At 38.3% G+C, this 17,290-nt stretch overlaps 1 protein-coding gene across 8 annotated transcripts in view; it reads right to left on the minus strand.

The window, feature by feature from the left end:
- Positions 1 to 17,290, minus strand: part of LOC128985381 (homeobox protein homothorax) — a 188,955-nt gene that overhangs the window by 164,250 nt on the left and 7,415 nt on the right. For all 8 annotated transcript variants that reach the window (XM_054404865.1, XM_054404841.1, XM_054404849.1 and 5 more), the window contains exons 2-3: positions 10,164 to 10,387; positions 7,299 to 7,440 (exon numbers count right to left, since the gene is read on the minus strand). In XM_054404865.1, the coding sequence (XP_054260840.1) occupies positions 7,299 to 7,440; positions 10,164 to 10,387 (366 nt within the window). The remainder of the gene's footprint in view (positions 1 to 7,298; positions 7,441 to 10,163; positions 10,388 to 17,290) is intronic.

Genomic DNA, 17,290 nt, shown 5'->3' on the forward strand with positions numbered 1-17,290 from the left:
CAGTCTGTCTCTTCTCCTCTCTCCTCTTACAAACAATCTCCTTTTAATTACCGTCTTTCTCGAGTTCCTTTTGTTTCTTCCTGTCTCCGTTAACAACAGTTATTATGCGTTAAAATTGCCTAATAATCCTCCGAATTCGTCAAACGTTGTTGGAATGTCTTAAATGTCTTGTCTTGTTTCTTTGATAATAGTGTATTCGTAAACCTACGTCGGAAAAATCCCTAAACAAAAAAGCCAGCAAAAATGTTACATTTTCTGACCGAAACCACAATTATCAAACCCAATGGCCGAGAAGCAAAACATATCGTAACCGTAAAATCGAGATTTCTGAATAACGCCTGGTCATGAATCTCTGATTAGGTATATCCTCGCGGATTTAGTTAAACATTTGGAGGAACAGATAGTTGGTGCGCGTGTATTAGTAGCCGGGTGCGTGCGTGCGTAGGGAAGATATAGGAGGATGTCTCGGTTAAGTGGGTGCAGATGTGGGCAAGACTAATAAATCTCTACCAATCATACACCACCGCTACTTCCACACACATCTATAAACACTGCTGGCTCACACTCCCAACAAAACATCAATCGCGACACAACTGTAGATAGACTTTGTGATGGCAATGTCACAGGCCAAGGGGAGGTGACAGCACACCACTCCACAACTACAGAGCAACCACCACATGACGGTGCAACTGTAGATAGACTTTGTGATGGCAATGTCACAGGCCAAGGGGAGGTGACAGCACACCACTCCACAACTACAGAGCAACCACCACATGACGGTGCAACTGTAGATAGACTTTGTGATGGCAATGTCACAGGCCAAGGGGAGGTGACAGCACACCACTCCACAACTACAGAGCAACCACCACATGACGGTGCAACTGCAGATAGACTTTGTGATGGCAATGTCACAGGCCAAGGGGAGGTGACAGCACACCACTCCACAACTACAGAGCAACCACCACATGACGGTGCAACTGCAGATAGACTTTGTGATGGCAATGTCACAGGCCAAGGGAAGGTGACAGCACACCACTCCACAACTACAGAGCAACCACCACATGACGGTGCAACTGAAGATAGACTTTGTGATGGCAATGTCACAGGCCAAGGGGAAGTGACAGCACACCACTCCACAACTACAGAGCAACCGCGACACGACTGTAAATCATATGGTGTTGCTGTTTGATAAGGGCTATCGAGTTCAATTAAACAAATCAGAGATCACAAATAGACTGTTATCATTCCACTTGCCGCCTCTCGCATATCTGCTGCTGGTTGGAGACAGGCGTCGCAATATCTCCAATCTCCTTATGGCTATACAAGTTCGACTCTTTGTTATTTTCAACTTGCCTCCAGACCCAGAACTGTATTTCTAACCCCCTACTGTACCACTGTCCCGCATTCTCTCCAGACCCTGGAATGTATTTCTAACCCCCTACTGCACCACTGTTCCGCATTCTCTCCAGACCCAGGAATTTATTTCTAACCCCCTACTGCACCACTGTTCCGCATTCTCTCCAGACCCAGGAATTTATTTCTAACCCCCTACTGCACCACTGTTCCGCATTCTCTCCAGACCCTGGAATGTATTTCTAACCCCCTACTGCACCACTGTTCCGCATTCTCTCCAGACCCTGGAATGTATTTCTAACCCCCTACTGCACCACTGTTCCGCATTCTCTCCAGACCCAGGAATGTATTTCTAACCCCCTACTGCACCACTGTTCCGCATTCTCTCCAGACCCTGGAATTTATTTCTAACCCCCTACTGCACCACTGTTCCGCATTCTCTCCAGACCCTGGAATGTATTTCTAACCCCCTACTGCACCACTGTTCCGCATTCTCTCCAGACCCAGGAATTTATTTCTAACCCCCTACTGCACCACTGTTCCGCATTCTCTCCAGACCCTGGAATGTATTTCTAACCCCCTACTGCACCACTGTTCCGCATTCTCTCCAGACCCTGGAATGTATTTCTAACCCCCTACTGCACCACTGTTCCGCATTCTCTCCAGACCCAGGAATGTATTTCTAACCCCCTACTGCACCACTGTTCCGCATTCCGTAAGCGAGGAAGCTTATTTTGGAACAGATAAATCAGTTTGTTTGTGTGCGACTAGAGCGGTCCACGGGGCTCCATCCCTCCCCTCTTGAATTTACTTTTTGTTATTAAAAAGGTGTAAAGATGCGTGTATTGTGCAGGCATTTACGGGGTATCCTGTACAATGGACGCATTATAGTCCCTGCACGGGGGACCCCGCACCCCTGTGTACTGTACACCCCGGACCCTAGATAGACAGCCGTCTATCTCTACTGTACGAGGACGAATCAAATACCAGTGTCACACATGGTTTTCAATACTTACCGACCATTTCGACGCATTTACAATATGTGTGGATGATAAATAACAATTGACGGTTAAAGTGGAGACTTTCGTGCATGCGCTTATAGATCTACAACTTTGGACGAATTACACTGGTATGTGTAGTTGAAAGTGATGTGGGTGTGTGTGGATGTATACAGAGCTACAGACCACATCTGTCGTCCGATTTTAATGAAATTTGGTACGTAGGTATTAATCCATTATATCTCCAGGTGTTTTTTTTCTTGCAAGATTGTTGTTTGTCCAAGTCAAAGACATTTTTATCTTTGATGGATTTTCGCAAATATTTAAATTTTGTTTAGTTTCAAAATATATTTTTCTTGTATCTGACTTCCCAACTGTCCCAACTCGTGGCAAGGAAATTCCCAACTTTTCTCTTTTCCAGATTCTAGGGGGGGAGGCTCCCCCCTACCCCCCCTAAGGCGACGCCCCTGTCTTTCATCAACTTATACTGTAGTTGTTTCAAAACCTTTGCCCACAAACCTTTGCCACTAAAAAAAGTTAAATAATCGTACAATCGAATCACTTTAAACCATAAAAAATATATAAACTGAATACCGGAACAATGAACCCGTATTACTTTATACTTAAACGGAGCTTAGTATAAAATTAAAGACTAATTAGTTAAAGACTAATGCCAATCTTGCATGATGATTTAACAGTGAATACAAGCACAAGACCCTTAAATTAAATTATGTCATCTCTGTGATTTCACTACGGTATATCACCATTCTTCACATCGCTGTACTTTGGACCCAATGAGCGAAATATTGAACAAGTTTCAGCGATAACGATTATTCTTATCATTACAAGTACCTATGTAACTTGATTCGTTTAACTAAATATTATGATTATAATAACTACAAGACCACGTATTTAATAATTTGTATTGGTTTTGTATGACAAATAATAATAAAATAATGTTCCTGCAAGTTATATAATAAGCCATTGAAATAATACTCGGGAGTGGTGAAGGCCTATATCGGTTCCGATCTAGTATAAATTGTCCTGTAGGTGGCCAAACTAGCGGAAGTAAGCGAGTTGGGGTACAAAGCGAGGTCTGCAGGGGGCCCGAGTGTCAGGGGCCCGGGCTAATCCGGGGCCTGCTGCGAACTACAAAAACAATCAAAACACGCGGCAAAACCACTTAAACTGCACAGCACTTGTAATTGGCCCCTCGCAAAAGCAATACTTCATAACGCGGGGATTACAGTGGCGTTGTAATGCGTTTAGCCACAACTATTATCGTCCGTGTACTTTTCATCTGTCAAAACAAAGTTCAATTAATTCCATGCATTAGTAATTATCGCAGCGTATAAATATTTTCCGCAGACTCGCTGCACCTAATATAAAACCCAATTTATTTCGAATTGACACATTCAATCTGCATAAACAATTTACACAGATGAACCAGATTAAAATGATCCCAGATTTGTGAATAATATAGACCGTTGTTCGTTTTGCGATCAAATTATTACCGGTATTAAAAATATCTGTTACTAGATAAATATCGTTGATACCGATTGGTATATGCGTGTGTTTTGTACTTTTTCTCGAATAGTTTACATTAACTATACAGTACATTAAATATTTTTTAATACGCTGGCTTTCTTTAGGTAGTTTATGTAAGCAGATTTTAGTTTTCACCTATAGAAAGCTAACGGCTGTAGTAAATTAACAAGGTATGCAAACGGGGCACTTGTTTGGTCATCGCTTCTTCTTCTGTTGCAGCGTTTTCGTCACGGTTTGGAGGCATTTCACGGACGAAGAGACTGTCTAGAGAGACCTCGTAACACGATATGTTTTCTTCTTATTCTGCTCGCCGTACACACACGCACACGCACACACACCAGCCGTGGACAACATTCCTTTTTAGCAATGGATGGTCCGCTATTATAGGGACTCCCGCGGTGGGTGGATGTTCTCGCATCAGCTCAAAATATATCTTAAGAACATGGTCGTGTAACATACATCTAAGCGACATAAAGGAGTAAAATATAAAAATAATAACGCCGGTATCAAAATAGTAAATATAGGAAAGTAACGTAGATGATCAATGAACCGTACACAAAGAAAAATAATAGGCCCTAACGTTACAATGTTTACAATGAATAATGTGATGAAATGTTTTGTATTGTACCATGTAAATAATCGCATAAAAATATAAGGGCCAAAACCAGACCATCACTACGACAGTTTTTATTGTAAACTGCGTAAATAAATGTTTAATACTTATACTGTATCAGGCAATGAATTAATGACCCTGTATATTGGAGAGCAGCAACAAACGACGTTGCATCACGGTGGTAAAGCGAAGACGGCCAAACCAAACCACAACTGAGTCCCATCACCAAGTTTATTTATTTACATTACAAAACCAGCGTACACTCCCGTCCCGCAAAACTGGCCCACACGACGCTATCAATAGCCTAATTACGATTAAATAGCTACACGATATTTTCTCAGCAGCGGAGTGTACGGCATCTGGCATCTCCCGTCAAGGCAGGACAAAAAATTAAAACTGACTCGGAAAAAACTGGAATTTCTTCTTTTATACGGTTGTAGTCGGAGGCGATGACGCGGCCGCGGACCGATCTCGCAGCAGACTGCAGCAGCAGGCTTATCAAATAATTACAAGTCTCAATGAGAAAAAATAATTAAAGAAGTCGACAGTGGTTACTGGTTATCAGTTCGGTGCGCTTCGGTGGCCGCTGAGAAAAGTCCCCTTGTCCTGGCGGAAGTCTCCCGATCAACGCAAGACAATAGGGTAATTTAATTACTAGTGGCATTTACCTATCTACTCGGTTTCATCTAATCAGTCAATAGCTTTTAAAAAGTTCACTGCTATTGTGTTACTATAAGCAAACATGTAAAACAAAACGTACCTTATGCGGCGTAACATTTCATACACTTTGTGGTTAAGGGTATAATTTGAATACGTAACTACAAATTACAATATGTATTTCTCACTTTCCCTTCACCACTGAGAGCCTACATAACGTTTATTTGTGGATTCACCCCTGCATGCAAGATACAAACATGTATAAGCCCAAACAGGCTGGGCGAAACGACGCGGCCTAGACTAAACAAAAACCTCCCCCTCCAAGGGTTGAGGTTTAGAATTTTTTAATACCGGTCCTGCATTGAGCGCGGTAAAAAATAGAACGAGAAACACAAATGGAGTTTTCAGCTGGTTAATGAAAGAAGGATCGGTCCCGAGCCCGAGGACAATACCGGGCTCTGATTGGAGGATCTAACCACGGCGGTCGTCATTGTGACCTCAGCCTCACCATACCTATTGACAAGGAGTATAGGCTATAGGAACCGTTCTGAGAGGGTTTACAAATTAGCATTTGTAGCTTAGTTAAAATATGTTGATTTAGAACCTAATTTAAATAGACTAAAAATACATCTATAACTTGTAGAATGATTATATATTACATCCTCCTCGACACACGGACCGTCCTCTCATCAAGACGGATTAAAACATTCATCTCCAACTACGAGACGAAAGTGAAAATCGATCAAAAATAAAAACAGTTGGACACTAACCGAAATACGACCGAACAAATGAAGAGTCGCAATAAAAGAATCGGAAGCATCAATTAATCCGACGTAAAACTAACGGAAGGGGTAGTAAATAAACAGTTATCAGAGAATGGGCTCTTGGCCGGGTTTTTATAGACAGTTAACTGTAGTTAGGGCTGCTGCTGAGACTCAAGTCAAGAGCATGAAGTGAGAATTAGACCACTATATTTAGCTGGGGAGCCGCGCGCTCAGACGAAACACAAGCTTGGCTTTACCGCAGATGGTCTATTAACTTTCTGTAATAAGCCTAGAGCCAAATGCCGGCTGTTTTATAGTGTGTCATCGTCGTTGCAGGTGCAGCGGCTCAAGCTTTAAATTGATAAAGAAGGACGCTGTACAGTGTACATGTGTCATAGTATCTTCTTACTTTTAAACTACTGACCAAACATAAATAACGAGATGTAAATCAGAAGAGAAGACAACCAACATTCCAGGTACTGTATTATGAGAGCATATAATCTTTGATCGTATAGTACATGTGTAGCTGAGCCTGCAATGCTCCATCCACACTCTACAGTGTACTGTGTCACTGTGTGGCCATTGGACACCGTCGGAGGTGAGCACGGCGAAGATAGGAACGCGACGAGTCTTTCGCAGAACCTCGACCTAAAATCAAATTAGCGCCTGCTCTGACACAGGAAGTGATTCTGCCGGTAATTAACAGTTTTTTATTTCTGTTAATTAAAATCGGGAGCGCTTACTGCTGGAATGTCGCCGGACCGGCCTGTTCCGCGAACCCGCGCGGCAAGAAATCATATTTGTCGCAACAAGGTACACGGTGTACGTCCATTGATGGTCCATATTTGGTCCCGGGACTTCGGTCCAGGAATGCTCGGGAACCTCCCCGATCCCCGGTCATTCCTGTCCGTTTGTCTCGAGCCGACGATCGGCTTTGGAAGTCGATAATCGGTTCTCCGGTAGAAGAGGAATTTTTGCGGGCAATTATATCTCATAGCCACGAACGTGAGGCGCTATCGCAAACTGTTCTTTGGAGAAGCGAGATTTCTTTCCTTGGGAAAATGCGCGATAGAAAACTTTGAGACTCCTTTCGCATCGCAAGTTTGTATGTGTAAAACATCGGGACGCTTTTTGTTTATTCTCGTGAAGATGTCTGATCACGTTCGACATTTCATAAGTACAAATGCTCTTTCCAACATAAAAATAAATAATTCAACGGTTACGGCTTCATTTGAACATCCCCCAATCCTCAAAGTAAATTGTTGCTATTCAATACATCAGAACTAGTTAGGGTAAAATTAAGACTAGATGAAGTAAGGTTAAGTAGGATAGGTCGGTGATCGTATCCAGTGTTTGACAACGTACTTGTTTCGAGAAGACGGCGATGTCCTCGTTGAAGGACTCGGAGGAGCAGACGTCGCCGCCCGCTACTCCAGGTTCTCTCGGCGTACACGTCGCCAGCTCACACTTCTCAAAGATGAGGGCCAGCAACGGGAACAGAGGGTGGCTGCAACAAACCAAACACAAGTAAACACAAAGCCACTCCAGGGTACGTTCTCTCAGGGATCAAGCAACTTATCATTACAGGCTAGCCGCAAAGTCTGCGAGAGGCCAATAAATTAGGACGGAAAGATTGGTGCAACAAGTGCAGGCAGTTCGCATCTGCTCGGGGCCTAGAAACACTATACTTAACGGTTTAGCCAAAAGTGTAATTATGGAGAGCTGTTGGAGGGGGAGGGGGCGAACACCTGGCCCTGGCCACATTCCCGGCATGCCTTGCGAGACCCGGGGGTGGAACAGGGTAGAATGGTAGAAATAGACCTCCCGAGACAGCAATCGCATCCTCCAAACTTGAGGAATAAGCCTAACACAAGCAGGGATCTCACGTACGCTATACGCTATAAGCTGCACTTGATTGAAACACTATGATCACGACACTTTAACAGTTTGTTCCATTCTCGGCCTTGTACGAGTAGCTGCCATGTAATTTGCCAGGCAAAGAGCAAACAATTTGTTCGCTCTAATGCTTTGTGAGAACCCCAACTAATTACCAAACAATTTTTCCAGAAAGCCAGAAACTTAGTTAAAGGAAGAAAATTAAAGAAAAAAAAATACAGAGTTATCTACACGTGTAGCTTAAAAATATAACTGAAAAGTGGGCTTTTCTTGCTAAATATTTAAACATCACTGATGTAGATTTCGAGATTTTTATAGTAACACCTTGGACCATCAATGAATGACATTGTTTCCCTCTTTCGTCTTGTTCTGCTCTTTTTTATTCGTAATATTGTCTGAGAAGTACGAGTGACAGAGCCTCTGTCCTAGGACTTGGTTCTAGATTGAACAGCTGAGTGATATAGGTCTGACGAAGATGCTCGCTCATTTACATCATTAGATTCCCTAGTTGGTCCTCATTTAGCTGTTGCCTTATACGCGTTCCACAAATTGATGTAATTCTCGCTGAATGTCATAATCAAATGTCTAGGTCATTAACTGGACAACGTCTGGTCCCGTCCTTGCAACGCTTGAGGCTCGTCAATGTCACCACTATAATGCAGACCACTAACATTTAGTAGTAATATCACTGTATGATAAATTGTAATAACTGTACGAAATTGTTTAACTCATTAAATAACAACAGCAATAAATGAAACAGAATCTTCATAAGAAGTACCTACGTTACAATCAATCGAACAGAGGTTATCACAACAATGATAACGGGCTGTTGCGCTTCATTCGTAACTTGGATTGTAGAACCAATGTAAGTTTAAGAATAATTAATTTAAAAAAAGTAATATAATAATGAATATTTATAAATAAAAACCTGTCATAAAGCCATGTGACATTTATGTATTACGTAATATGTTACTGCGAAGCTGCAACATAAGCCGGCAAACAGCGTCCTACGGTGACGTCACGATTCGTGCATAACCAGGTGTAGGATTTTACAAATGGCTGGTCCGATGTGTTCATACCCACATTTCGATTGATAGTCTGATAAATCATAAGAAGGATTACTTGCAAAGCATTGAGGATCAAAGTAAACCCAACTGAGAACGCAGTTTCCTCATTAATTGTCGAGGTGAGCCAGCAAGAAAACATACAGATTGATAGGTGCTCAGGTCTTAAAAAGGAATATTCCACACAATCTTTCTTCGAACACCGTAAAAATGGGGAGTCGTAAAAGAATCACGGACATAAACAGAAATCCAACAACTCTATAAAATTCGTGGACCGGACCGAGACAAAAAGAGTCCAGCGATTCGGCTAATTTAAGTAACGCTGTAAAGGTTGAAGCTAACAGACAAATTTTGATTTAACGATGGTTGGCGAATGCCAGGTGGGTTATAGCTCATAAAGTGTACAATGTCGACCGATGGTTAATGGCTTATTGTTATATTATATGCTCGGTCGGCGGCGTGATATACTGAGGACAGGTGCGCCGGAGGTCACGGGTTCGAACCCCGAGACGGAGTGAAACAAACGTATCTTGCTGATGTATAGGTCGTTACAGCTAATTGGTTTTGTGTCATACATATTACGAGATTGTGTAACATGGCATTGTTGATTTAATAAAATACTACCTTCAAAAACACAACCATAAAAAATAAATGACAATACTGTGTTTTCATAACAAATACGGTAATCTAAAATGAATTTTAATCCTGAGACTAGTTTTTCTCCTCATCAAAAGTAAACCAAATAACAAGGTTGCATTGTAATGTTTTTACAAAATACTGTACTGGAAACAATTTGAAAGTGGTAAAACAAAGTGAGCTGTCTTGAGCTTTGTGACACGTATGAAATGCCACGCGAGCCGTGATAAGGGGCATTAGCATACAATAATAATACACGGGACCACCGACCACCGACAAGTGCACTGCGAGTACTGTAGGTACATGCGGCACGGAACTGATAAAACACAAGACTTGTAGCAGTCCACCACAAATTACACAAGTTGAACAAATAAATACTGTGGCATTGTGTACCATTCACCTTGAATAAAATTGGTATAACAATAAGTTGTGCAACAATATTGATTTTGTAATAGACACAGTTCAATACAAGTGAATAAATTTACTAACAAAACTGGTTAAAACTAATTTTGCCGTGAAATTTATCTGCAAGTGAGACCTACTGAGTCTTCTAGAATCACAACGTAAACATGACGTAGCTCTTTGACGCCTAGACACAAGGAGAAGGAGGCGAACAGTTTGACTTATCACTCACCCGTAAATGGAGTCCTTATCCCTTTTATGGACGTCGGGTACGGCGCCCATGACGTGGTTGGCAGCGGGGGCGACATGGTTGGTGGCAGGGTGGAACTGGTGCATGGTGGCATGGTTCATGTGAGGCGAGTGGTGGGCCATGGCCTGCAATGGGCGATGGCCAGCGTGAGGGTCGTACATGGCCCCAGGCGGCGTGTCCATGTATGAGTGGATACCGTCATCGTACTGTACAACAAACAAATACATTAGTTACCCAACTATACAGCAAATAACAAGACTGATGTTGATACACATAGAATGTGTCCATAGTGCATTCTATCATGTGTATAGTGTATACCGCAGCAGCCCAGACACTGAATAGTCAAACAGAATGACACACATGCATTGCACGCGGCTCAATGATCATTGTGGAAAACCGCATAATGTAAAAATATGCCTTCCACCGAGGAGGTCGGTCTACCGGAAAATGCACAAAACGTAGAAAATTGGCTCTCACATGAAATATCCCGGATCGGCGAGCAGCGAGCACCATTTATATATTGAAACACTGGCGATCTATAATCCGGCGGTTTTGACAATGTTTTTGCACGGACTGCGTTGATAGGTTCACAATCAATGTTGAAGTTGCGTTGAGGGGTGAGGAGAGGGGAGGGGAGGCAAGCCTCTATAGCAACCTGTGGCCCACTCTAATTTGTCATATGCATATCGATTGATACAGGCCATACCGATACACTCGCAACACACGCCGTAAATAACATTTAGAGCGACAGTGCTGTGCTGCGGCTCACCGAACTGTGCGCTGTGTGGCTGTTGTAACGCATCACAGACATCGTGAAAACTGCTGACAAACGGCTAAAATGCACAATACATCTCGGGTGTATCAGTCAAAACCATTATGTTACATAACCGGCTAAGATAGGGACGCAACTAAACGTATTTAAACCCCAAAATGAGTGAAGAATGAGCGTGAGCGTAGAATGGAGCGAGAAGTTTTGTTTCGCTCGACCAAAGCGGCCACTCGGTTAAAGTAACTGTGTACAGGACATTACTTTCCACTTACTCATACTTATTTCTTAATAAACAATGTATTGTGCCAACTCAAGTTGTAGATCCAAATGACCAAGTAGGATATATTTATTTTGTATGCAAAACTACAAATCACACAAATAAAGCGAGTGTTAAAACTTGATAAATAAAGATTGAAATAGTTAAATAAAATTCCAAGGAAGATGAGAGTTACGTCGTTAATCATATTATGTCAGGGGACCCAAATTATTCATATTAATAACATTTAAGAATAATAAAATATTATTATGTTCATTGGTTAAAAGTAGGTATCAAACTTACAACTCCAACGAGGAACGCGCATGAATAATATTTTGTTCAATGTAAACGCGATTGATTCGTCGCCTAAAATATACTTTACTATCAAAATGATTAAGTCAAATTTGCGGTTCTCGTTTAAAGCCATCAACAAAAAATATAGGCCTATGGCACATCAAAATTAAGCTCAGAGTGTGTAGATTTGACAATTATGAACGAATTCCCTAAGGTACTGCCTCACAGACGATTTCCAAAGGTCTACGCCTTACTATGCTTTTGAACTTTGCATTATCTAATTGTTATCAACAGCTGGTCGATGCAGTTAATGACTGCTTGTTTATTTACAATAATTGTGGAAATGTGTGAGTTATTTTGTAAAATGCTTATGTTTAGTTATAGAAAAGTAGTAAAATTATGTACAATTTTTCATAGTTTGCTTTGTAATTTATACTGTATAGTAGGCCTAAGCTACAGGTAAAGAGGCTTGAATAAATTGAAGAATTAGGGCAAACCAATGTTGTTATGTACCTATGAACAATATTCTATACAATACAATATTCTATGAACAATGTTATTGTTGTCGTTGTATACATATATTTATGGATGGGTATAATTGTTGTACAATAATGTATTTGAGCTCTATGTTACAGTCACTTAAGAGAAATTTTATCAAGATAAGAGATTTTATCAAAAAAATAATAAATATTAAGTAATTAAATTCATTGCTACGGCATGTTGCTAATTGGCTTAAATAAAAGCATGGTTTTGAAAGTAAGTAGATCCAAACATTTAAATTAATTTATCATGTTAATTTATTATTTAAATTACTCTTTTCAAACACGCACCAAAGCTATTATGTACTGTACTTGCTTGCCGAGAGAATAGTAACCCCTCATCCAAATAAAAAAAAAAAATAAGAATTTTACTGTACTAGGTGGTGAAATAAGTGTTGTGTTCTAAAGTAAATAATATACGTGTAACTAGTAACTACTGTATTTCATACTCGGATCTATATAGCGGCATTATTTTCTTTCGCGCCCTCCTCCCGTTGCGGAGCACGATTATAGCAATTAGTTAATAAAAGGGAAAACAATACATAACCTAACATTATGATATTGCCACTATAAAACTGAGTTGTATCTATTACTAACTTTCCTAACTGTAAATATAACGAAGCCATCGACAAGTAAGATTCTAGACGGAATTATAAACCGTTGTGTTGGTCGCTCCTGAATGGAAGTACAGTATTGTTGTTTAGTTTACATGCAGTAGCGCTACTACAGTAGTAAACACTTGTTGTTGTCAAATGTGTATAAAATGTAGATCGGAGAGGGCGCGTTGTTTGATTCTGTCAGAGACGACAGATAACCAGCATTTGTTATCGGCTACGCTGCACAACGCTATCACTGTACGGTACGTAGCTTCACCGCGTAATGTGGCATTGTATCGTATTGCAACGTTCAGGTAAAATGTAAACAGGTAATTGTTGTGCTTATGCAAAGGCTCAAGATAGTTTAAAATAAATATTAGCTGCATACTGAATTATTTACATAAATATTAAGCATTGCATAAAAAAGTTTTTGAAATTGGTTAATTCATTTGTTTGCCTATATTCTATTGCCCCAGTCAGCGCTATATAAACAGCATAAAGAGATTGTGTGATTAAGTTGGTGAAACTTTAGTTTATATACTTTAGTGTACATATAAGTGATACTTGTATTCCAACTACTTAGAAATAAGAGTATAATTACAAATGAGTTTCTTAACAAGAGCCAAAAACAGTAGAACAAAAATACTTTTGTCCCGGGCGTTATTTTAAGTGTTTAGAAAAAATATGTACTTAATTATCTACACCCATTACATTAAAGCTACATTCAGTGAGCAGAGTACAGAGGTACTCTCTGGCGTTTAACTACATAAATACAAATTTTCGGTCGCAGCGTGATAAAAGTATTACAGCTGATTTTATAATAAAAACATTATGGAGACGGTTTTTGTGTGTAGCTTATTTTCGCTGGTAAAATATCCGTCAATCCGTAGTAGTACTGTTGGTACTACAATAATATAAGTGCCAATTGAGTTATGTAGCCTATCATTTCACAAAATTAACAAGTCATACTATAAACTCTAAAATAGTAAAGGGGATGATCTTGTACACTGTTCAACAAATAAAAGCAAACCTCAAGCAAGATTTTGGCTATAAGCAATATTAGCAATAACTTGTTTATTGTTATAGGCAAAATGTATAAATTAATAAAGACAATTAGGCATATATTTAGTTCATTTTACGACTTATTATTAACATTAACAGTAAAAAAAGAAAACTCTCAACACTATTTGGTATATAGTTCTACGAATAAAGAATTCTTTTCAAACCTTAAAAAGATATACAGTACTACTATATATAATATGATGGTACTACTATTGTCACTATAAACACGTGTTAACAGCAAAGAGATCATACTAAAAACATAAAATATTACCTTTAAACAACTTAAAGAAAAATTATCGGAATTCACTATTTGGTACATTGTTCTACGAATAAAGACTCCTTTTCTAACCTTAATCAATATGATGGTACTACTATCGTCACTAGGAACACAAGTTAACGGCAAAGAGATCATACTAACGTAAAATATTACCTTTAAACAACTTAAAGAAAAATTAACGGAATTCACTATTTGGTACATTGTTCTATGAATAAAGAATCTTTTTCAAACCTTAATCAATATGATGGTAATATTGTCGCTAGAAACACAAGTTAACGGCAAAGAGATCATACTAACGTAAAATATTACCTTTAAACAACTTAAAGAAAAATTATCGGAATTCACTATTTGGTACATTGTTCTATGAATAAAGAATCTTTTTCAAACCTTAATCAATATGATGGTAATATTGTCGCTAGAAACACAAGTTAACGGCAAAGAGATCATACTAACGTAAAATATTTCCTTTTAACAACCCAAAGAAAAATTATCGGAATTCACTATTTGGTACATTGTTCTATGAATAAAGAATCTTTTTCAAACCTTAATCAATATGATGGTAATATTGTCGCTAGAAACACAAGTTAACGGCAAAGAGATCATACTAACGTAAAACATTTCCTTTTAACAACCAAAAGAAAAATTATCGGAATTCACTATTTGGTACATTGTTCTACGAATAAAGAATCTTTTTCAAACCTTAATCAATATGATGGTAATATTGTCACTAGAAACACAAGTTGACGGCAAAGAGATCATACTGACATCAAATTAAACAATCCAACGAATTTTTTTTCGGAATTAGTACAGCAAAACACATTTAATGGTTTCATTACATACAGAGATCCAATTTGTTATCACATTGCTATTGTCGTCAACATATCAGATATGTTGTGACGTGTTGGAAGCTGAGCTGCCAGATACGAGGTCGGGGTATCTTTTGTTTTTGGACTTCTCGGAGCACAAAAGACTGGGACAACGCACGACCGTAAACTGTATTCCGGAAAGCGTCCGCTTTGTGGGCCACAGTTACAGTTGGACAAAAAGTTGTGAGGGAATGTAATGGGACATGATTTACGGCCCAAGTGACTCAAAGAAGGGTCTTTCAGGTAGTCTGGGGACTGGGTCCCTCGCTTCGCCAGACCTCACCACAGTGGCATTGCTAGAGCTCTGCATACGACAATAATTGGCAAAATGGTCATTCGTGCTTCAGTCGGAAAAGTCGTTGGGTTTATTTATTAATGTATATATTATAAACCGCTGTAAATACAATTAAAACAAGTTCATAACGCAATCGGTTGTTTTGTAACATATGTTAAATCAAGTAGTTCACAACGCAATCAGCTGTTTTATAACACATGTTAAACCAAGTTAAATCATGTTCAAAATGTAATCAGCTGTTTTATAACACATTTAATTATAAAGTTAAATAAAGTTAAAACTTTATTAAATGTTTTTAACATATTTTGAATAAAAATTAAAACAAGTTCTAAATGTAATCAGCTGTTTTATTTAACACATATGTCTTGGATTGCATTCTAAAATACAGCTATGTAAACTCATCGAAGACAGAGAAAATTTCTCAGACTCATTTTGCATTCCGAGCTACTTATAGCTTAGATTAAATATTCTCCTAACAGATTCATCGTCCTTAATAATATTTTTATTTGCTATTTATTTCTTGTTATTAAATTTAACCTATTTTAAACAAGTTCAATTGGATTAAATGATTTATTCATTAATAAACTGTTGCTTGTATATGTCTATAAAGTTATTCTATAGATTCATTTTTTAATTTATTTCTCTAAAATGAACAAATACATTAAGTATGCACTATTGCTCAAACATCACGAAAAATAAACACAATAAAGAAAATACGTTAAAACAGGATAAATGGGAAGTCTACTGTTCTAAATAATCAAAGCAATTCCTATCGGCAATACATAGTAAAACTACGCTTTTTGAAGTCACGAAAGAATTAACAAGAAAGAGGTTTTATGAAATAGATTTAGGATTGTTAATCGGGCTCTTCACCAGCCCAGTTGAAATTACCAATCTCTTCAACAAACGGATAGTATTATTTTTGCCGTGAAATTGTAATTTGCCGTTGTACATTCATACTACTGTCACTCGAAAAAAAACGTTATTAACCATATATAAAATAATAACTGTCAAGTAAATTATTACGGAAAGGATTAATGATCTATATGTTATCTCTATAGTAATTGCTTTAATATCTAGATATCTTAATAGTGCTACTTAAGCAGTTTATTGTGCTATAGACAGGTCAATAATCGTAAACTAAGATAATAAAAACAACATATCATATGTTTTACACTCATTCGTACAGATTTTAAAATGTAGACCTACATCCTATAATGAAAAAACGTATCTTCCCTAAAATGACAATAAAATATAATAACAAGAAATACTCAAGCATTTTAAACGCTGTGTTTTATTTTTAAAGATGAAATGAACTAGTTTTATAATTTTATGACATTCATTTTAACATCAATCCGCAAACAATTTAGGTAATTTAGTTGAAATATTCCTGTAAGTAAACCTTTAGTTAAGGCTGCTAGGGGAAACAAAACCTCTCTACGGGCACTACACAGCACTTGTAAGTATCGCTCAAAAGAGACCAAATACGCATAGCAATCACTTGTAAATATATAGAATTATGTAATAAATTAATAAAATAAAATAATGAATACTGTACCCTGTACTAAAAAAAACGAAAAACAGACACGTTTGGGCTTGTAAAAACGGCAATACCCCGCCGCAGTAATAACCCTGCAAATCAAAGTTAATTTCTATTTTGCTGATTAAATTTTCACTCAAATATATTTCCTTAAATTTTTCAAATATATCCCCTATTTAAATAAAATTAGTTTGATGGTATTTAGGTTTAATGCTACAGGTTAAGTGATAACGTGTGTTACATTAGTGGAATGTTGAAAGCTTTGTGTAAATATATAATTTTCCAAATTTGATCAAAATATATCCATGAACAAGAAAACTACGACAGTTTACTTACTCTCCAAGAATAGCGTGGTACATTTAAATTTACAATCGTTAATCTTTTCTCATTTAGCTATGTACCCGTCAACTGCATTTAGATATAAATAATATGTTTTGTAAGCTCTATATTGGTTTGGAAAGAAATTGCAGGTTGTTATGTCTACACAACTCAGTTTCTAGTCCAATCATTTTGGTTCGTAAACTCGGAAATCATTTCTACGCGAGCTCTATTGTACTAAAATGAAATAATTGTGACAACGGTTACTATATTTATAGTAAATAATGTGTTCACATT

The sequence above is a fragment of the Macrosteles quadrilineatus genome, unplaced genomic scaffold (assembly GCF_028750875.1).
Source record: "Macrosteles quadrilineatus isolate MER2022 unplaced genomic scaffold, UCM_ALF_1.0 Scaffold_1__1_contigs__length_201487025, whole genome shotgun sequence".
In the NCBI taxonomy this organism is placed as follows: domain Eukaryota; kingdom Metazoa; phylum Arthropoda; class Insecta; order Hemiptera; family Cicadellidae; genus Macrosteles; species Macrosteles quadrilineatus.